The sequence below is a fragment of the Musa acuminata genome, chromosome BXJ1-11 (genome assembly GCF_036884655.1).
Source record: "Musa acuminata AAA Group cultivar baxijiao chromosome BXJ1-11, Cavendish_Baxijiao_AAA, whole genome shotgun sequence".
NCBI classification, from domain to species: Eukaryota; Viridiplantae; Streptophyta; class Magnoliopsida; order Zingiberales; family Musaceae; genus Musa; species Musa acuminata.
In genome coordinates, this window is record NC_088337.1 from 33,744,450 (window position 1) to 33,767,500 (window position 23,051).

At 35.1% G+C, this 23,051-nt stretch overlaps 1 protein-coding gene across 6 annotated transcripts in view; it reads right to left on the bottom strand.

Annotated features, from left to right (window-relative positions):
- Positions 1–1,389: 1,389 nt before the first annotated feature.
- Positions 1,390–23,051, bottom strand: part of LOC135597835 (uncharacterized) — a 22,223-nt gene continuing 561 nt past the window's right edge. Inside the window, exons 1-7 of one of the 6 annotated variants that reach the window (XM_065091378.1) lie at positions 22,334–22,542; positions 20,645–20,787; positions 10,107–10,539; positions 9,898–9,998; positions 9,770–9,813; positions 8,176–8,236; positions 1,390–1,663 (exon numbers count right to left, since the gene is read on the bottom strand). In XM_065091378.1, the coding sequence (XP_064947450.1) occupies positions 1,649–1,663; positions 8,176–8,236; positions 9,770–9,813; positions 9,898–9,998; positions 10,107–10,539; positions 20,645–20,755 (765 nt within the window). In that variant the 5' untranslated portion in view covers positions 20,756–20,787; positions 22,334–22,542 and the 3' untranslated portion in view covers positions 1,390–1,648. Of the gene's footprint in view, positions 1,664–7,978; positions 8,237–9,769; positions 9,814–9,897; positions 9,999–10,106; positions 10,540–19,108; positions 20,788–22,333; positions 22,543–23,051 lie in introns of those variants that run through there. The other 5 variants (XM_065091380.1, XM_065091376.1, XM_065091381.1 and 2 more) reach the window with 5 other exon arrangements.

A 23,051-nucleotide genomic window follows, 5' to 3' on the forward strand; every position in this document is an offset into this window, starting at 1 on the left:
CTACGCTCGGACGCCGCTTAACCCAACGGTTTTCTGTGGACGATCCATTTTGGGACTCCCGCAGACTCAACTTGAACGTCCGAATGCTATTACCATGCACGAAAACTAGGTATTTGGTCACGTGCAATATAATCTACCTAGCGAAACAAATTACTATTAGAATCGACAATTAGTTTAAGGAAATAAAGTTGGTGAATAGGATCATACTCAACTCGAATTACAATTGGATTCTGGTCTTAAACTCGTTACCATCTTAGGATTTTAACTTTCTTATGATTATATCCATATAATTTATCACACATCACTCTCTGTTTAGTACTAGTGAGGGCTAACTTTCAGGAAATCATTCTACCAACTATATTTAAGATGTGGTAGTTAGAATTATAAGGGTTGGACAAAAAAGTCTGTCAATTTTGATTGAGGTCAATTTTGGGCCCTCAACATATTAATAGACAAACAGACCACTCCGTTCTTGAGTTAGTCTTCTACTTAATGTTAGTGATAGCTTAAAAAAGTTCCTCATAATTCTAAATTTGAAACGACAATTATAGCGAAAGAAGATTTAAGACGTTTTAATGAACTCAAATGCGAGATACATGACCATACTTTTTACTCTCAGAGAAAAATTGGTTGGGTTTACTATATCTAGGCAGTGTACGATCCTCCTTTATCAGTGGTCAATGCGTAGCACAAGCTTTCCATTCTTAGTAGGAGGTCGTTGGGTTTCACATGCTTCTCGTGGAAGGCATGGGAATTTGCTGATTTGTATTACTAAAAAAAAAATGATGCCTCACCTAAAACGCACAAGTTCTTAGGAAAAATCATTTTAACATGTACCTCACATTTTCATACTTTTTTTATAATCCTTACCATTTTCAAATATCGACAATGATCTTATAGCATTTTTCAAATAAACTTATCGTATTTTATTTTATCGAACTCGTTTTGAATAATTTTGAATGAAAATTAGGATTATTTTGATATATTTTATACTAAAAGATAATGTCATAATAATAAATTTAGGTTAAATAGCTGAGAAACTTTATAATATTTGTGTTTATTTATTATAAAAATAATAGCAATAAAGGATAAAATATTATCCAAATACATTATTTTTAATATATATTTCTGCTACTGTACCAAAACCTCAACCATGATATGTAATTAGATAGAGTTTTTGAAACAGTGTATTACAAACATTGTACCCACACATTAATTAGTTCAAATCTCCACAAACCTTGATTATCAATCTTATTATAAATTTTGATATTTTATATAATGAATTGTATGAGTTTATAGACTCCTCAAAGATAGTTATTGTATTTCAACAACCTCGATGATCATAAGAAAACATCTAATTTCCTATCAAAAAGCCTGACAGTTGAACGATAGCATCCAAGCGAACAAAGAGTACACAATATTAGTGATAATAACATGACCAGAGCGCGTTAAAAAACCTGAGCTCTTGGGAGAGCATCGATGCGAGATATGAGGATCAATGTACGTAATCTTTCCTCTAAATACAAAGAGATTATTTCTATAATAATTTATATATTTCTAGTATAATTTTTTCATATCTCCCTCCATCTTTGTGACTTAAGCATTTCACGTATGTTGATTCTTGATTATCCACAATTAAATCCAGAACTTAATAAGATATAGCCTGCAATAAAGAGAGATAGAAGCCATTAAACATTCTCCATGAACCATTTCAAGGCACGAAAGAGATGAAGATTTAACAAGTCTTTGAACCATTTGAAGACGGTCCACGAACACGTAGTTCCCAATTGATGATTTTTGGTAATTCAAAATTTGTGATCTGTCCAAAATTCTAATAATATTTCGTTATGGAATTTGAACCAATTGATCACAAATATAACTCAGTACAAAAAAATAATTCAGAAGAAATTGGGGCTGCAGGTCGTTGGTCATCGAACACCAACCGCCAGTCACCATTGATTGCCGATCATCCATGGTGCAGACCTCATGGTAGTAAGGTATTGGTCATGTCATTATTCTCACGTCATAAAAAGAAAATATTAAATTACTATTACTAGTAGTTAGAGGGGGTAGAAGAGAACTATTAAAAGAGGGAGAAAAAGTCACCCAAAGTGGAACTTTCAACCGCCAGTCACCATTGATTGCCGATCATCCATGGTGCAGACCTCATGGTAGTAAGGTATTGGTCATGTCATTATTCTCACGTCATAAAAAGAAAATATTAAATTACTATTACTAGTAGTTAGAGGGGGTAGAAGAGAACTATTAAAAGAGGGAGAAAAAGTCACCCAAAGTGGAACTTTCAAATGATAGTAGTGGCTACAGAGGAAGTTGCAGACGACAATAGTGGCAACGATAAAAGTTGCGGATAACGACGTCATGGGTGGAGGAAGCTTCAAAGGTGTCCGTTGATGGCGGAGGAAGCTACGATCCTCTCCCTCGAAGGTGGAAGGAGTTGCACACGGAAGTAACAACAATGGAAGGAAGTAGCGGACGAAGGCTAAGCCATCCGACCTATTCGTCAATGATAAAGGAAGCCTCGATCCGCTATATTTGCAACGGAGGCAGCTACATAAAGCATTGAAGACTAAGGCAAAAGCTACACTAAGGTTGTGGCTCAGGGTCACATAGGGGTGTGAGGGTGGCTTTTGCGAGTAAGACTTAAAAGTCTAGTTTGGTTGCTTCATTTGAATTGCGCCGACGAAGACGTAGATATGGTCCACAATGAACTTTTACAAGGTGATAGCGAGGGCTGAGGGGGAAAAGGAGGATAACAATCAATGAGCAGAAGCTCATCCTTGTGTCTCCATCGAGATGATGGTGGTGCCATTCATGGCAGATATAAGGCATTTAAAGATAAACAAAGGTATACAACATATGGAGTGAGGAAACCCTTTTCTAAAGCCCAAACCTCTTGCATGAGGTAACGAGTGTTTGTGTGTTTCTCTTGTCACTCCATAAACTTGATGCGGATCGTCTGACATAAATCCCAAGGGTTTTGACCTTTGTAAATTTCTTTATCGATTTTGTATTACATCACTACGATTTAGTAGGTTGTGATATTTCATTACATCATGTCAACTATCTTAATTATAAAAAAAGCTTCATCAAGAAGCAAATCAATCTATTTAGTGATGATGAGAAAGTGTACTTTTCATATAATAAAATGTTCATCATCCTTATAATAAATGTCTCTTGTTGACTACTTTTCATATAATAAAAAATTCTTTATCCTTAAAGGAAACATCTCATATTTGCTTATTCAAAGCCCTTTTTACACTACTAAATTTCACAAAAAGCTTTTACTTACACTAATAAATGTGGATATGATATGCCTTTTCTAGGGTCATGTAGGACATTTTTATGGTGTTGATTTTGTAGAGATGATATAGAGGTTGAAGCAATATAACAATATTCTTGAGGTAAAATTTTGCTGAAACCACTTGCTCATAGTTCCTTTATTTCTTGTTAGCCATTGCCCTTCACTACAAGGATTGCTGTGACAATTGCTTTCTTGTGGGATATCAGTGGCACAGTTCAAAAGTTGTTAATGTGTTGAATGTGCATATATATACTCTTAGGGGCCATAATTTTAATCTCAAAAGTAAGAAAGGTGGGGAAAATGATTTCACATAAGCCAACTTTGTATATATGTACTAATTGGAGCCCTAATTATTGTCCAAAAGGTAAGAATGGTGGGGCAAATAGTTTCTTAGAAGCCAACTCCATGTGTATATATACTCATGGGTGCTTTGATTATGAGCTCAGAAGCAAGAAAGGTGGGGAGAAAGGTTTTTTTATAAGTCATGGGTGCAGTAACTATAATCTCGGAGGTAAGAAAGGAGCGGTGAATGACTTCTCATAAGCTAGCTTTATGTGTATATATTCATGGGTGCCTTAATAGCAACCTTGAAAGCTAGAAAGGCAACTATAATTTCTTTAAAGTTGACATTTTGTGTATATATTTATATCTCAATATGATATGTTTATCAGACTCACTTTTGAAATTTCTCTCATGACAAGGTATGCTAATTCACCCTATGCTATTAGTGCATCAATGTGATGATGGTTGTCTGATCCAATTTTGAAATTGCTTCTCTGACATGATATATTAATATATCATATGTTACTGGTGTATCAGTGTGATGATGGTTGTAGCTTAATCGTTGTGAATTATATGTGTCTAAGGCAACTCCTGAAGTAAGTATAATTATGACATATTTGTGAAGGTTAAAGAATGTCGAAACTGTTACTTTCATCACTTATCTGCTGCTCCGTATCATAAGACGAATTAGCCTTGAAAAAGAATGATTAAGTATTACCATAGTATTATTGCCCATAAGATCCTTCATAATATGATGGCCGAGAATCAATGATTTAAAAAGACATTCGGATGCTCGCCTAAGTGCTCGAGCAAGGCGAGACGAGACTTAAGCGTCTCGTTTAAGGGCCAAGCATCGGGCAAGTGCCCGATTGATATACGACGACCGAACTAGACTTAAAAAGTCTAGTTCGAACCAACTAACGCACAGTTATATTAGCATGCGACCCCGACTCCCAACCCTATGCAAGCTTCTCTCTCCATTTTCGCCGTCAAAGATTTCTCCCTTTGCGTTCGCCATAGACAATTTGTCCTTTTGCCTCCGCCATCGATAGTTTCTCCTGCTGCCTTCGAGTCTTCCTCTGTCACCAATCGAGTCTCCACAGCTTCTGTTGCTATCCGCTGCCACTATTACTGTCCACTACCTGCTGTTGTTTGTAACACAACTCTACCGCCACTATTGCTATCTGCGACTCTATAGCTTCGGCTGCTATTTATTGCCTCCTATCGTTTGTGACTTAACTTTTTACCACTAACTTCTCACCACAACTTCTCATTGTTGGTCTCTTCCCTTCCCTACTACTGTTAATAATAAATATCCCATTAACAGTAGATTATTAATTACTGTATATAATAATATTTATTTATTAGATTAATAATATATTATTTAGATTTTAACATTACTAATATTTATTTATTTAAAATTATTATTAAGGTTTCAGGACAAATGACAAGTGTACAAAGCAATTCAATAGATTCTTCAATGAATTCAAAAAAGGATCCTGTTATTATTGAAAAAAATGAAACATATTTTGTGAAAAGACTACTAAAGGCGATTTTTTTTGTGCAATAGCATCAAGCTTAGATCCTGTTATTATTGAAAAAAATGAAACATATTTTGATAAAAAAGAAGAACGAGAGGAAGAGAATAAATTGTTTGAAAATGACAATGATATTGATTATGATATTGAATGACTTTGATGTAAAACTTTATTGTTCTGAATTTTGAGTCTTTGACATTTTTACTATTAGGAGATGGGTAATATGACTTGGTACTTCAAATCTTTTTAATTTAATATCATATTTTTATTTAAATAATTATATTTATTAATTATATTATATATTTTTTATATTTTCATAATTTAGAGTACCTTGCTTCGCTTGAGTGAGCACCTAGCGCCTTAAGACCTTAGCACCTTTTGGCGCCTAGCACTTTTTAAATCACTACTAGGAATACAATGAGCTCCGCTCTATGTCTACATTACATTCCCCTTACCCTTCCCTTCCATGTATAAACCTAACTAATACCTCCCCAAGCTTTGAGGGTAATATGTGTAAAATATTACTTTGTCCATGCACCACCTTAAAACTAAGTAGACGAAACAATCTACTCCTCGACATTACAACTATTATTGGTCGAGGCATTACTGTCCATGTCACTGGTGTCTATGGACCGAGTGGATGACTATAATGGTTGGATGTCACAACCTTAATAAAATTTATATACAACCATCATAAGGTCCACTTGATGCAAAAGTTATAAATAATGAGATTCCTCGACTGACATCACTCAACCTGCTATAAATTTGATCGTCTTAAAATCAATTGAACAAAAGAGACACGGTCTCAAAGCAATAGTCACATCACATGAATGGTTAATTTCAAGGTATTCAAAATCGAGTAATGAAAAAAAGATGAAAAAGATAATTCTTTCTTCTGAATTTTGGGAGGCCATGAATGAAATTATAAAAGGAGTCGAACCGCTTTACATGGTCCTCCATGAGGTTAATATAGAGAAGCATTCGTAGATGGTCAGCTTTTCCATATATTTATATTGATATTTACCTATAATAAATTAAACCAAAAGAGAAGGATCTTATTCTCTATTTTTTTGGTTATACCAGTTAATTCAATTCATATTTCATAACTATAAAACTTGGTTAGTTTGCCAACAAAAGATCAACCATATTTCCAACTTATATGACTAAACTTTTAGGTGACATGACTTATACATCATAATTATTCTAAGTTTGAACAAACCATGAACGAACAACTACCTAATGTCAGCTTGATCTATATTTTTAGGGGATTTTTAGGTCATTTGCAATAGCCTTAGAGCTAGTGAAACTGATCTAAACTTTGATTTGATTATATATTTTAATCAAAAATTTCATTAGAATGTCATAGATAAAATAATTAGTGTTGGATCAATTTATTGTTATCCCAATCTTAAATGTAAATTGTGCCACAGCGAAAAGCCAAGATTCCTAGTAATCTTGTCCATATAAGAAAGTCCATCTTGTGTAAACTACATATATTAGGTGACCAAAAACATTATAAACCTAAAAGGATAGGTATAGCTCAAAAGATAATCAAGAAATCATGAAAAAAAAAAACTATAGTCATCGTGTAAACAATAATAGAGAAATGATGAATGATTAGTGCTTACATAAAGCATATATCAGAAATCACTGATATGTTACATTAGCATGGTATTGAACTACTGATTTTGTGAAGATATGACCATCCATAAACGACTTTAAAAACAACTGAGACATATTCTGTAAGATACCAAGAATATGACAAAAACTCAAACAAAAGAGAAAGAAACTATACAATATTCTAAAAGAGGAGATTATCTACTAGCCCTACTAAAGGAATAAAACTTTCCTTTCAGCTAGAACACGGGTGAAAGAGAAACAACCAATCAAGCAAATAATTCATAACAAAATGCAAGTATGTGAGAAATTAAAAATCAAGGGTGTCAAGAAGATGATTGGCATACCCAATAACTACTATTCCACCTGGAATCAGAGTATATAAGAAATAAACCACTCTATCAACATTTTTACATCAATTTCAAAGATCACATACAACAAAACAATCAGCAAAATCAAACAAGATCAAGCGATAGGGTTCTAGGAAACTCCTAAAGGTATCAATGAACATGAACTTTAGATGGTGCATTAAATAGAGAATGTCCATAGTTTCACATATTGGCAATGTCAAAAACGATGACATTAGAAAGAAGGTACATCCTTCAAGATCTAGGGTTAGAGTGCCACTTGAAGAAACCTTAAGGGACTGTATAGATTGAGAGGAAAAAAGGAAGGGAAAATACTATATCCTTCCTTGTTCAAGAGAGTGAAGCCTTATCCTTCTCTGCTGTGAATTCCCCAAGATACAAAGGTTATGTCAAACATCCTTATCCTTCAATTACTATCTTCATGTCAATTTCATCTTTTTTCCTCTCCCCCTTTTGGACCCGATGGATCTCTTTATGGGTATTTAAAGTTTCAATGCCCTGTTATCATGGGTATACAAAGGGCACCAACCCCAAACAATTATGATTTGACAGTACAATCATGACTTGCCGACCCAAAATAATGATCATATTGGCTGAGGTGCCATGCACATAAATAAATGAAAAATATTAATGAACAAAAAACTTAGTAACTTATTTAAAGGTAACTATTTAAGAAACATAGAAGTTATAAAATTTGGACTCATTGATGCTCTTTACATGTCATCCTCATATATAATTTGAATCATTTAAGGTTTAGGATTTAACAAAAAAATAAAATTTAATCATAAGATAAATAAAGTGAAGCTACTCTTGCCCAAATAGAACCCGAAAGATGTTACCTCGCCACTAGATGCTAGAAATGCCATCGGGCAAGTGACTAATCCATAAATATAGTTCAACTAAGTAAGAACAATGCTTTTATTATTGTTCATTTAATAAAAGCCAAAGGAAAATAGAAGATATAACTAATGAAACAAATGCTTCACACATATCAATCTTATTATTACCACCTCCAGCAAAGAACCAGTTTTCCATCAGTGATACACACCTGCATAGCTGAAGCATTGGTTTGGAGGCACATCCTGCCATTTTGGTTTTGACCATTCCATCTGCAATTGTTAAATTAAAAAAGTAGATTATAACAATGAATTTTAATTCATCGTTTTTTTTTGTCATAGCACATAGAAGAGTAGCTCCTTCACTGTCAAATATTTTAAATAATACCCATGTATATAACATCAGAAGCTAGTAAAATGACAATAAAAATTATATAACAGACCCATTAAGTCAGTTGATCGATTAAAATGATTGATTAACAGATACAAATTTAACTTATCCAAAAATTACCCATATCAATTGCTATTGGATACTTTGAAAAAAGGAAAAGGAAAGAAGACAAAGCATAACATCACATACAAGATTTTTGGATCCTTCAAAGAATCTTGAACACCAGTGTTTTTTAATGCTCTCTGCACCAATTTCTACTAAAAACATTTCATGATAAACAAAGAAAAAATACAAGATTTTTTTGACGAAAAACATCAGCAATGAGTTCTGGTGTCAAGAATTAAGAGAGGATCCAAGGAAAAATAATCACAAATCCTAATAGATTAAACATAAAGGATAAATTACCATCATCACAAACTTGTATACAAGAAAGACAAGATCACAAGCACAATAGAATAAAATATAAAGCATGAAGAATTCAGAGAGCAATCCCAAGAAAGACACAAAATCACAAACCCCAATCAAAGAAATCCAAAGGTTTGGAGAGATCAATGTCTAAAAACAACACAACACATGTCAAAACAGCTCCAATATCTCCTCCAAGCAGTACACAATTAAAAGAGAAATATATAATAACTACAAATATATGATCTAAACATCAAAGCAAATTCCTAGTTTTAAGAATTCAGAAAGCACCCTCGAGAAGACCCAAAAAATCTGGGATGAACAAGACAGATATGAAGGGATCGGTGGCTGGTGGTTGGAGAAGGGAAGGCCCAGTAAGATAGCAATGGGTCAGGCAAAAATAAAACATCAAAAAATATACGATCTCACGATTGCAGGGAGCAATCTCAAGAAGAACAAAAATGATCATGGATTCCAATGCAATAAACCAAAAAAGCATGATGGAAATCAAATATTTGCCCCTTGACGAAGAAAAGAAGAACAGACAACTCGGCGAGGACCAGATTGAGGAGTGGAGGTGGGGGAGGAGGACAATGGGGTGAGAAAAGAGAAGAAAACTCCAATTAAACCATCAGTGCAAGCGTCCAATATCAAGAATCCAAAGAGCCATTTCAAGAAAGACACGAAATATCACTAAGTATAATGTAGTAAACCCTAAACCAGGGATAGATCCACTTCACTGTCCATTTTTATAATTGTCAAATTGACATATATATTAGCTTTCATTTATTCCATGACAATTAAAAACTGTCTACAATACAGCCAGAAAAAGATTCACTGGCCAGGAAGGGTTTCAAAATACATAGTTACTGATTTAAAAGAGAACAAGAGAGTATGCTTATATCCGCTAAATGTCCAAGATCTGCGACATGAGATCCCGATATATAAATAATCTAAAACCCAGAAAATGAAACATTCTATGTTGCAACCCTGTGAGATATTTTTCATACCTCTGACCAGAGAATAATTTACTCATTGCCGCCGTTTCTTTTCTCTGCAGAATAACATTCAAAATAACCTCAAAATACAACAATACCAATCATAAGTGAAAACATTCAAGAAGCCAAAAAAGACATACTGCTATCCGCTCCTTAGCCTCTGCAAGCATTATTAGGTCTCTTATGCTAATCTGTCTTAGGTCAATCTCATCTTCAGGTGTTTGCAGTAAAACTTTGTTCACTAAACATTTAAAAGATAATGAATTATCAACTGAAGTTCATTCAGTTTCTTCCAACAGCTGCAGCATGAGTTTATGATAACATTAGGTATCACTGGAAGCTCATTTACCTTGCCTTCTCCTTCGCCTTGTGGCATGAGGAAACTTCTTTTTAGGTGAATTCTCTACAACAGAATCAGGTTTTACAAAGGCTTTCTTATGCTTCCGAGTGGGTTTTTCAATGTCATTTGTCTGCCTCTTTGACTTTCTCTTGGTCCTCTTTGGCTTAGGCATATCTTCATCACTTCGGTTGCCATCTATCTGAGAGACATTAAAGTTGTCAATACCACGTTCATCATTGCTTCCAACTTCAATTTGGTCAGTACCGCACTTGGCTATCCTCTTTCTCAGTTCCCTACATGGTTTATGAGCATCATCATCTTTATCATTTTCTGAAGTAGGCCTTCCTTCATCGATCTGCTGCTTAAGTTTTTGAACATTTTGGGATTGGGACTCGGTATGAATATCCTCCAAACCCTTTGGAAGTCCAATTTCTTCTCTATTCTGGAAAAATAAAAGGTGATATACCTCATAAGATGTGATCAAATAAAAATTACCTTACATAATCCATCTAGGATAAGAGATACTAAGAATTACTTGGTCAGTAAGTTTAAATGTCACTGGCAACAACTTAAGGTTAGAAGTCTCAGTAAAATCTGTTTGCATTAAGGCCAAGTCATCAGGGAACAAATGAGTCAATATCAGTTTCCACTGATTTAACAGAAGCATGATCCTCTAAGAAGTCCTGTCTTTGCAGTTGAAGGATCCTTATCAAAAGAGACAGTGTCAATGGCACTATTACAAACAGCAGAACCAGTGCTTGTGATGTCTCCTAATCAAAGTCTGGGCATCAGATGAAATTAACCAGCAGATTGAACTCTCTGATTCAACAGAAATGTAGAGAAAAAAAGAGAAAATTCAATATGGACCAGAATGCAAAGGTTATGATTGATGAATGCAAAGGATTGTCCACATGTATATCGATCTTCGCTTGTACAGAAGAAGGGTTCGTTATCTCAGAAAAGGATCCCATGGGAGGAGGACCAGTAACGGAAGCATCAGGAAGCATAAAAGAAACAGATTTAGCAGCTCCCTTTTTTGGTTGTGACTTGTTTCTAGGTTGGAACTTGCCTACTTGTCTGACATCTAGAAATAAAAATAAGTTCATAAAAATTCATCGCAAAGCATTCGTTAAAAGACAAAAGAGAAAATAATAGAACATGTTGGTAAAAAAAGAGACTACAATTGTATGGAAAATAGGACTATGTCCAAGAAAAAATATGAAATTATCCAACATGCATGGGTTGGATTTATATCTAATTCTAATAAACATTGAATATGTTGAAAAACTATCAATTGCATCTCTAGTTACCAGTGGTGCAATTGTGCTGAAAAGAAAATTCATCAAGTGATTCAAGGCCATAATGCATTGCCATCTCCTAAAATGAATCCGGTCACACAAAAGATAAGCTACAATGTAAACCTGAAACTACGAATTGCACTTCAAGGAAAATAATTGTACAATACCACTTCTTGTGATTATCTGGAAAAGCTTGCAAATCACCATCCGATAATGAGACTTGAAGTCCATCATTAGTGGATTTTAAGGCTGCGAATTTTTTTGCTATAAGAAGAGGTTGTTGGGTAGCATTCAATTCGGATGACAAAATATATGATCCAGAACAAGGAGTTGCAAGATTTGTATCCTCAACAATTGCCTCCATACCTAGAGTAGTAGTATATGGTAATAACATGACATGTTTATGGTACATTGTGTCAAAACCTTCTGTTTACAGCCACCACTCTAATGAAAATGTAGTCAATGGAAAGAGTACATGAAAAGGATTCAGGAAATTAGCAATGTGTAGATTGTAGAGATAGCACACCAAAATTATCATAATGGAGTTCATACTGAGGAACATAAAATCACTCGATGATTCAAATCCATAATCCACAATTCATAAGCCTGTGTAGTTATAATCAAACACCAAATCACTCGATGATTTATAAAATTGTAAGCCAACTCAACTAAGCGATAACCACATTATAAATCCATAAGCGTGAAAATCTATACAATCACAAAACCAACTTTTACCACAAGTTCGTATCATTTTACAAATTAAACTTCTTATATTCAATCCCTCTTCTCTTCTCTTATCAAGTTACATTGGTAGTAGCAAGTTTCTGCTTTGATATGTTGACAAGTCAAAAACTTTGAAACAAACATTGCAATCACCTTCTTCAAACTTTGAAGCAAAGAGGACAAGATGTCCACGTCATCCAAGATTCCTAAAAGACATCAAAGAAAAATTTTCATCGATCTGTATATAATTTACTAAACCTCAATATAATTTAGCACATCAAATGTATGAAATATCTCAGTGATCCACAAATCTTGTTCAGATACAATATCTGTCACATGCCCCAAATAATCAACATTCAGGAGGTGTGAGCCTATCTTAAAATCCATATTATTAAAATTTCATCAACAATCTGCTCCAGGATCCAATCTACATTTGAGGACACCAAAAGTCAATAAAGTCATAATTCGAACCCATAATCCACAATTCATAAGCCTGTGTAGTTATAATCAAGCACCAAATCACTCGATGATTCATAAAATCGAAAGCCAACTCAACTAAGCGATAACCACATCATAAATCCATAAGCGCGAAAATCTATACGATCACAAAACCAACATTTACCACAAGTTCGTATCATTTTACAAATTAAACTTCTTCTACTTCAATCCCTCTTCTCTTCTCTTATCAAGTTACGTTGGTAGTAGCAAGTTTATGCTTTGATATGCTGACAAGTCGAACACTTTGAAACATACATTGCAATCACCTTCTTCAAACCTTCTCACGAATAATGACTTTGGAGATCTCTATACATCTTAGTGTACCAGAATGCATGTTGTACTTTGAATTATGACCTTGCTTCAGGATTTGGTTATTGATAATTGGGTCATTTAGAACACAGACTCCATCCCAAGACTCAAAAGGCCATCCTCTAAAATTTGAAAACTCGGCTTAAATCGCTTTTCTACTTCATTCCTCAAGTAGATTAAATGTGGATCTCATAGTTGCCATTTTTTAATATGTTGAATGAGATCAGATTGCACACGGATAGAGGCCATCAATATCATCGAGTCAAGCCCTTTTCTCATAAAATTTAAATCATAATTTGGGTCATTTCGAACACATACTCTATCCCAAATCACAATAAGCCGTCCTATAAAATTTAAAAATTTGATTTCACTACCTTTCCGACTTCATTCCTCGATAGGACAAGATGTACTTGGCATCCCTGATTCCTAAAAGATATAAAAAAAAAATTTCATCGATCCCTATTTGATTTACAAAATCTCATTATAATTTTGCATATCGAATGTATCAAATCTCTTATTGATCCTCAAATAATGTTCTGATACCTCCTCTATCAAGCCCCCCGAATTATCACATTCAGGAGGTGTGTCCCTGTCTTAAAATCCATAATATTAAAATTTAATCAACAATATAATACAAAATCCAACCTAAATTTGAGGACACTAAAAATCATTAAGTCATAATTCACACCCATAATCCAGAATTCATAAGACCGTGTGGTTATAATCATACATCAAATGTCTTAGTGATCCTCAAATAATGTTCTGATACCTCCTCTATCAAGCCCCCCGAATTATCACACATTCAGGAGGTGTGACCCTGTCTTAAAATCCATAATTTTAAAATTTAATCAACAATATAATACAAAATCCAAACTAAATTTGAGGACACTAAAAATCATTAAGTCATAATTCACACTAAAAATGTGTTTTTATAGATAAAGGCCATAAACATGAATTAGTCCTGAAGCAAAATCCATAGAAACACATTTCCATTTCCATCCAGGAATACCAAAAGGTTGCAACAAACCTCTAGGTCTTTAGAGTTCTGCTTTGATTTGCTGACAAGTCAAACACTTTGAAACGCACATTGTAATCTCCATCATGACTTCTCATAAATAAAGACTATGGAGATCTCTATACATATTAGTGCTACCGGGATGCATGGTGTACTTTGAATTACGATCTTCCTTCAGGATTTGATTCTTGATACCTGGGTCATTTGAAACACATACTCTATCCCAAATCTCAATAGGCCATCAAACAAAATATGAAAATTCGACCTCAATCCCTTTTCTACTTCATTCCTCGAATATATTAAATGTGAATCTTGATGTCATCCTTTCCAAATTTGATGAACGAGAACTGATTAAACATAGATAGAGTACATCAATATCAATGAGTCTTGCCCATTTCTCATAATATTCAAATCATAATTTTTTTATAATAATCATAATATCAATGATGGAATTATGATTATTAAGGCGTGCATGTCTGTGATTACGATGTAACTATACGAGGAGGTAAGACGAGGGAATGGAGGTGATTACGGCACCCACGAGAAGATGAAGCAAAGAGGACAAGATGTCCACGTCATCCAAGATTCCTAAAAGACATCAAAGAAAAATTTTCATCGATCTGTATATAATTTACTAAACCTCAATATAATTTAGCTCATCAAATGTATGAAATATCTCAGTGATCCACAAATCTTGTTCAGATACAACATCTGTCACGTGCCCCAAATAATAAACATTCAGGAGGTGTGAGCCTATCTTAAAATCCATATTATTAAAATTTCATCAACAATCTGCTCCAGGATCCAATCTACATTTGAGGACACCAAAAATCAATAAAGTCATAATTTGAACCCATAATCCACAATTCATAAGCCTGTGTAGTTATAATCAAGCACCAAATCACTCGATGATTCATAAAATCGAAAGCCAACTCAACTAAGCGATAACCACATCATAAATCCATAAGCGCAAAAATCTATACGATCACAAAACCAACATTTACCACAAGTTTGTATCATTTTACAAATTAAACTTCTTCTACTTCAATCCCTCTTCTCTTCTCTTATCAAGTTACGTTGGTAGTAGCAAGTTTATGCTTTGATATGCTGACAAGTCGAACACTTTGAAACATACATTGCAATCACCTTCTTCAAACCTTCTCACGAATAATGACTTTGGAGATCTCTATACATCTTAGTGTACCAGAATGCATGTTGTACTTTGAATTATGACCTTGCTTCAGGATTTTGTTATTGATAATTGGGTCATTTAGAACACAGACTCTATCAGTGTTTACAATAGGCGCTCGGGTGAGGCAAGGGGAGGCCCAAGCGCCTCACTTTATTTCCAAGCGACATGCTTCAAAGAGGCACTGGTCAATTCGGGTTGATCTTCGGTGCTTTAGTTGGTTCATTCGAGCCAACTAAATCACCGATATCAGGCTCCCTCTAGCGTTTTCCCCGACTTCCCCGATCCCTAGCCTTCGCGATTTTGCCACCAAGATTTCTTCTCCGTTGTCGCAGCTCTGTATTGCCGTTGCCACTATCGTTGCTCGCTGCTATTGTCGCTACTCGTCGCTACCACAATCATTGCTCACTGATTGCTTGTCGCTGCCACAATCGTTGCTTGCCGCTTTTGTCATGGCAACTGTTGCTCGTCGCTCCCGCTTCCGCTCCTGCTATTGCCTGCTACCGGTACTATTGCCTCAACAGCCTCGGTCTTCTCACACTCTTCTCACTATATATATTGTTAACAGTATATTAAAAGTATACTGCTAACAATATTCGGATAACAATATTTTTATTTATTAGATCAATAATATATTATTTTAATTTTAATACCATTAATTTTTATGTATTTAAAATTATTGTTAGTTTTCAGAATAAATGGTAAGTGTACAAAGCAACTCTATAATTTGATATAAAATTTTATTGTTTTGATTTTTGAGACTTTTTATTAACGTGACATTGGTATTTTGAACCCGATTTTCTTAATTTAATAATATATGTTTTATTTAAATAAATATATTTATTAATTATATTATATATTTTTATATTTTAGCGTCTCACTTCGCTCGGACGGGTGCCTAGCGTCTCGGGCGTTTTTGGACTTTGGCGCCTAGCGCTTTTTAAATCACTGGTTGTATGTATAGTTTCATATGTCAGTAATCAACAAAGAACTTTTAAATTGATTTAAGAGCACTTGGAATGCCTACGTTAAGGAAAAATCGCATGTTCTAGACTTAAATATTATGCATATAAGGAATATAATAAGGAGCATAAATCATAATGCCTAGTGGACAAATGTTTAAAGTTTAAGGACATAACAAAAAATAAATGGTAACCAACGGTAACCAACACGAATGTCCACCTGGCCAACCTGAAAAGAGATTATAAAGGATCATGTTTTTAAGACAAATGCAGGTTTAAATTGAATATTCATGCGATGAAGTAGTTTTCTAGTAAAGGATCTACTTCCTACAAAAAAACATGCACAAAAATAATTCTAGGAAGGATCTAGATGTCATGTTCAATAAATTCTTGCTGAAAATCACACATAAATAGGGCTTCTGTGCAAAAAACTCTAAAATTTCTCATGTGAAGGCACTTGTGTTATACCAGTTTAATTACCATACAAAAACATGGTTGTAGACTCACAAAGTATCAAAAGGTAGCCTACAGCAAATTTAGAAAAATAATAGACAAAATTCAGAAAGGAGAATATAAATTATGGATACAAAGTTAAAATAGCAGAAAATTTTGTACATAATTAAACATGAGTGAAGTTCTAAAAGAACATAAAGACCAGCTCTTGATAAAATTACCAAATTATACACTTTTGCAAAAATATCTCAAAATAGATAAGCTAAAAGACATTATTCAAGAAGAATTAATCCAATTTGGAGAGGACAAGGACTATTGTTGATAACAGAGCTGGCTTGATGCATATTGTAAAACAAGATGTCACCTCCTTCCACGATGATATTGATGCTAAAAAATACCAGAGCTCATCCTTGTCATTTGATTCTCCATTAGAACCAAAAGAGGAGGATCTTTTAATTCAATCCAAATTTCATAGCTATAAACCTTTGTAAACTTTTATTTCAAGCTTTTGATTAAGGCACGAACCAACAACTATGTAACATCAAACCAATATATATTTTTGGAAATTTTTAGGCCATCTGCAGCTGCTTTCAAGCCAGCTAAACTGTTCTGAACTTTGATCTTATTATACATTTAAATCAAAAAAATCTGGAAAATTAATAGATGAAACAATTATTATTTCATCAAATTATTGTTATCCCAATCATAAATATAAATTGAGCATCAATGAAAAGCCCAGTAATTGTTGTCTATATTAAGAAGTCAATCTTGTGTAGACTATGTCATCTTCTGGCTTAAACATAATTATATTAAATAACATTTGTCTAGCCTTTTTGACCTTTTAATAAAAAGAATTATACTAGGTGACCACAGACATCATAAACCTAAAAGGATGGATACCAAGAACATAATGAAATAAAAAAAAGAGGAAAAGAAATTATACCATATTCTAAAGAGGAGATTATCTTACTGGCCCTACTACACTATATAACTTTCCTTTCCTCCAAAAAGCATGAGCGAAAGAGAAATAAGCAATTACGCAAAAATTTTATAACAAAATGGAAACATGTGAGAAATTACAATTGATGGAGCTTTTCAACATCAATTGCCGAGACCGCAGACAACAAAACAATCATCAAAATCAATCAAGATCTAGAGATAAGGTTCTATGAAACTCCTATAGGGCTCAATGAATGTGAACTTCAGATTTTATATTAAATAAAAAATTAAATAATTCCACATATTGACAATGTCAACACTGATGACATAGAGAAATGCTAAATCCTTAAAGACAGGAAAATCCCATCTCCTTGTTCAAGAGAAATTAGACCTTGTTGATTCATCCAACAACTACTCTTCCATAGATTTTCGGAGATGCAAAGGTGATGGCAAGCATCCTTTATCTTGAGGAAGGGCAGAAGAGGGACAAATGAGACGATGATGAGAATGTCTAAGGATTGAGCAAATGAGGCTCAAGAAGGTAGTTGTGGGGAGTTGGGAGGCGGCGAGTGGAGGAAGCCATGGAGAGCAATGGAGACGATGGGATTTGTCGCATTAACATGAAGGTTTTATCGTATTAAAATCATGATTTGGTACAAAATATAAATACTACTAAAATATATGAATAATAACCAGGCCACGTTGGCGATAGTTAATGACTAGGGTAATTCAGAATTTGATTATTTTAGGGTTTAGGGGAAAATATAAATGTTAGATTCATGAATGCATATTCGTCAAGCCATCCAAAAGTCTTATATAAGATGACGTACTAATATGTATACTAAACAGATGTAACAGAATTAGTAATGAAAATGCATTATGGAAAGAAAATGCAAATCAAGCATAACAATGGAGACGATAATGAGAATGTCTAAGGATTGAGCAAATGAGGCTCAAGAAGGTAGTTGTGGGGAGTTGGGAGGCGGCGCGTGGAGGGATCCATGGAGAGCAATGGAGACGAAGGGATTTGTCGCATTAACATGAAGGGTTTATCGTATTAAAATCAAGATTTGGTACAAAATATAAATATTACTAAAATATATGAATAATAACCAGGCCACGTTGGCGATAATTAATGACTAGCCCATTACCGTGTAGAGGTACGCCATTACTACTCACAATAGGCCCATTATTGTTCATTAATGGGAAAAAAGTAATACTAATTGAAAAATAAAATTTAACAAAATAAATGCTAGCTTAATTTATTAAACTTACAATGAAAAGGGAAATACAAAAAGTTCAAGAAAGATTGAAAACTGAGAGGGAAAAATAGGGTAATTCAGAATTTGATAATTTTAGGGTTTAGGGGAAAATATAAATGTTAGATTCATGAATGCATATTCGTCAAGCCATCCAAAAGTCTTATATAAGATGACGTACTAATATGTATACTAGACAGATGTAACAGAATTAGTAATGAAAATGCATTATGGAAAGAAAATGCAAATCAAGTATAACATCCCATAAAAAAAAATGAAAGGAGACAAAACTAAATTGCACAAGAATATTCACTCAAGCATTAGAACTACAAAAGTCCAATAAGCTTCAATCAAAACAATGCTCACCTGAATAAATATCATATTCAATTACTGGTTGTAGTCGGTGCCTGCCTTGGCTTGCCATATAGAACTTCCCACACTCACTAAGCTGATCATAATATTACAAACAGATTAGCTGGATTTATCAAACACTAATGAATAAACTTTCTCAGCCACTTATCGGCAACCAATCCAATTATCTCTTCTTCATCCATAAGAAGCACAAACAGCACAATCATAGCAACACACTATGACCAAAAAATCTACTACACCTCAGGTTCCTTTATCAACGCAATTATGCCATTGACAGAAGGTTTCCTCGCCAATGGGCATAAATCAATCATGTGGGAAAGGAACACTCCATGTCCCAAAGAACCAACCTACTTACTCTTCTCCTCTGGACCATTAGATCAAGAATCTGTGATCAAACAGCAATGATAGCGCTGGAAGAAAGACAGAGCATCACCGGCCTAATGAGAGAAAAAAACCTCCTCGTAAATTGCCATCTTCATTGCAAGCTAGGCAGCAGCATAGCTTGCTATGAAAATCTGTGACCAAAAGAATCTTTGAACCGACACTTCTCTGCACCAAGGATCAAGAATTTACGAAAGAATAGCCACCATAGGATAGGAAACAAGCAAAAGCATGAGATCACCATCGATGCAACTACAGAAAACCCTCCTTGTTGATCGCCACCTTCGTTTTTAGCCTCTACCAAGGAATCTAAGCTGATGATGGTGTCTACGGCTAGGTTTCCACCTTCGTCGAGGAAGTGGCGGTCATGAAATAGACCAAAAGAATCTTTCCCAATGAATCCCTGTACCGAACTATCTTTGGACCAAGGATCAAGAACTTACGACGGAACGATGACAATAGGATGGAAGCAAGCAAAAGCATGCCATTGTCATCGAAGACCGATGCAACAAGAGAAAACCCACCCCCACCTCGTCCATGAAAAGTAGCCTGTCGCCACCATTAAGTAAGTGGTTGGGCAGCCACGAAAATTGACCAAAAGAATCTTTCCGAAAGAATCCTCGTATTGACCCTTAATGCTTGGTCGTGGTTCATATAGAGAAGAATATCCCTTGCCATCAACCACATTAAAGTATGTCATCTCTATGCAACAAGAGAAGGGAACAGTAGCTTTCAAGAGATTACTTGCTGCCTATAAAATCTGAAGAATGAAAGATGAGCAGTGTTCAAGCATGGAAAGTTGATTCTGAAATATAGGTACCACAGCTAATTCCTCAGCTGTCACTGTCAATGTCTCCAAGTTCTAATTTTCTGAAACTTACTAAGAGACCCTGAGCTTTTTGAACAAATTCAGAGATATCAATGTGGTCAAAGTCTTCAATACCAGGTACTACATATGTGACTTGTTGGAGCTTTATTAAGCAAATCATTCTATTCTTCTTTAAAAATTAAATAATAAACTAAATTTGGTACCTCAGAATCAGTAATATCAAATATAACATAGAGTAGTCAGAGGAGATATAAAAGATAAACAAACACCGAGAGATCTATTTAGCAGCAGAAATTGTTCATAGGAATCTGATCACAAACCATCCAATTTTTCTTCCCATCTGGCTTTTGGACAACTGGAAGCAATGTTTTTTGGGAATCATTCATAAACTTGAGTAATAATCCTGTAAGTTTTCTTCTCCAATTTAGCATCAAATAACTCCCTACTGCTTGGTAATCCCACTCTGGAAAGATAACAAACATAAAAAATACCAAATATTTAAGCTAATGAACAAATAAAGAAATGTCAACTTCAACAAAAGAAAAAGAATGTTCTACTGGTTTCATAAAACAAATTAACCTTTGAGAAAAATTCAATGATCCTCGCCTTATATCTGGGATGTACAAGTCATTGAAGCTCTACTTGTGCATCCTTACCAATCAGTCAACATTGCACAAGGCAATATGCAGCTCATGCCATTACATGCAACTAGAATGTACTAACGTAACCAAGGACATATATGATAAAAAACTCATAAATGGGGGCAATCCCTTAATACAAATGACTTTAAAATTGAGATTAATCTTAATACAAGGTGAAGATTGCCCTTAATACAAGGGCAATCTTCACATGCCTTTAGCATTCACAGATCAGAGCCAATGGCTTTAAAATTGAGATTATCATCCGTACCTTTTCTAGAGGAGTGAATGATACAATGACATTTTAATGTTCGAGATATACCCTACTATTGAACATAAAGATGCTTGATAGCCTCTATTTCGGTGCAAGCAATCACTTCATCAATGTTATGACAAGAGATGCATGTACACACTGTACGTTCTCATTTGAACTGAAAGCTAGGTGATAAACAGTATGGCCTTTCTATGTTGCACCACCAATATCTCAAATAAAACATGGGTCAAAGATGTCAGATGCACCAATGAGTAAAAGACGGGCAATTTAAGGATTCAGAAAAAGAAACATAAATCTCAGTTAAAATAATATAATTCCTTTAATATACAAACTTCCTATGGTTTTAGTTCTGTTAAAAAGAACTATGAGCTACCATAGGGACTTCCAACTTATTATTTATTGACCAAATTATCAATAAGCAATACTACACTAAATTATTTATTCACCAAAAGAGAAGATTATCCAATAGCCCTACTACACTATATAACTTTCCTTTCCTCAAGAAAACACGAGCAATAAAAAGAAGAAGAAACCAGACATATTTTATAAAAAAATACAAACATGTGAGAAGTTAAAATTGATGGTGTCAAAAAGATGATCAGCAAACCCATTAACTAACATTCCACCTGGAATCAGAGAATATAGAAAATAACCTGCTCTGAAGATTAAAAACACCAATTACCAAGATCGCATACAATAACCCACAATATCGAGATTTTCCACATCAGTAACCTACTCTATCGGGGGTGGGGGCGGCGGTTGCGGGGTGTGTTGGGTGTGGGGGGGCGCTTCCAGGAAGGGATGGAAGAGGGAGGAAGAGCTGTGGTCCCGGAGGGGAAGAGGAGGGGAGGATGGTGTCGGAGAAGGGGGAGGAAACGTGACGAAGGGGGAAGGAGGGAAGGGGAGGATGGTGTCGGGGAAGTGAGGAGCAGCGAGAGAGGGGTAAATGGTAAAGAGGGAGGAGAAGGGAGGGGGAGGAAGGTGTCGACGGAAGGATCGGAGCTGCGACAGTGGAAGAGGGAGGGGGAGAGAGGAGGGATCGGGGAAAGGAGTGCTACAACGGCGAAGGAGGAAGAGGAAAAGAAAGAGAGAGATACCGGGGCGCGGAGACGCTGTTTCGCCGATGGAGAGGAAAACGCCGCAGCGACAGGAACTCAGCGGAGGAAGACACCGCCGTTGCGTCCGCTGTTCGCCGATGGGGAGGAAGACAGCCGATCGCCGAGCAAAGCCGCAGTCGTCGCACGGGAGAAAGAGTCGCTGGGTTTAGGGCACGGATGACCCGGTGTGCATTGTGCGGTGGGTAAGGGGCGGGATTTTATACAGTCCATATTCAACATATTATTTATTCACCAAACTTCTATGGTTTTAGTTCTTTTAAAAAGAACTATGAGCTACCACAGGGACTTCCAACATATTATTTATTCACCAAATTATTAATAAGTAATACTACACTAAATTATTTATTCACCAAAAGAGAAGATTATCTACTAGCTCTACTACACTATGTAACTTTCCTTTCCTCCAGAAAACACGAGCAATAAAAAGAAAAAGAAATCAGACATATATTTTATAAAAAATAGAAACATGTTAGAAGTTAAAATTGATGGCGTCAAGAATATGATCAGCAAACCCAATAACTATAACATTCTACCAGGAATCAGAGAATATAAAAAATAACCTACTCTATCAAGATTAAAAATAACAATTGCCAAGATCGCATACCATAACCTAGAATATCGAGATTTTCATCATCAGCAACCAACTCTATCGGCTAAGGGTGCAGGGAAGGGGGCACCGTCGTGGGGGGGGGGGGGG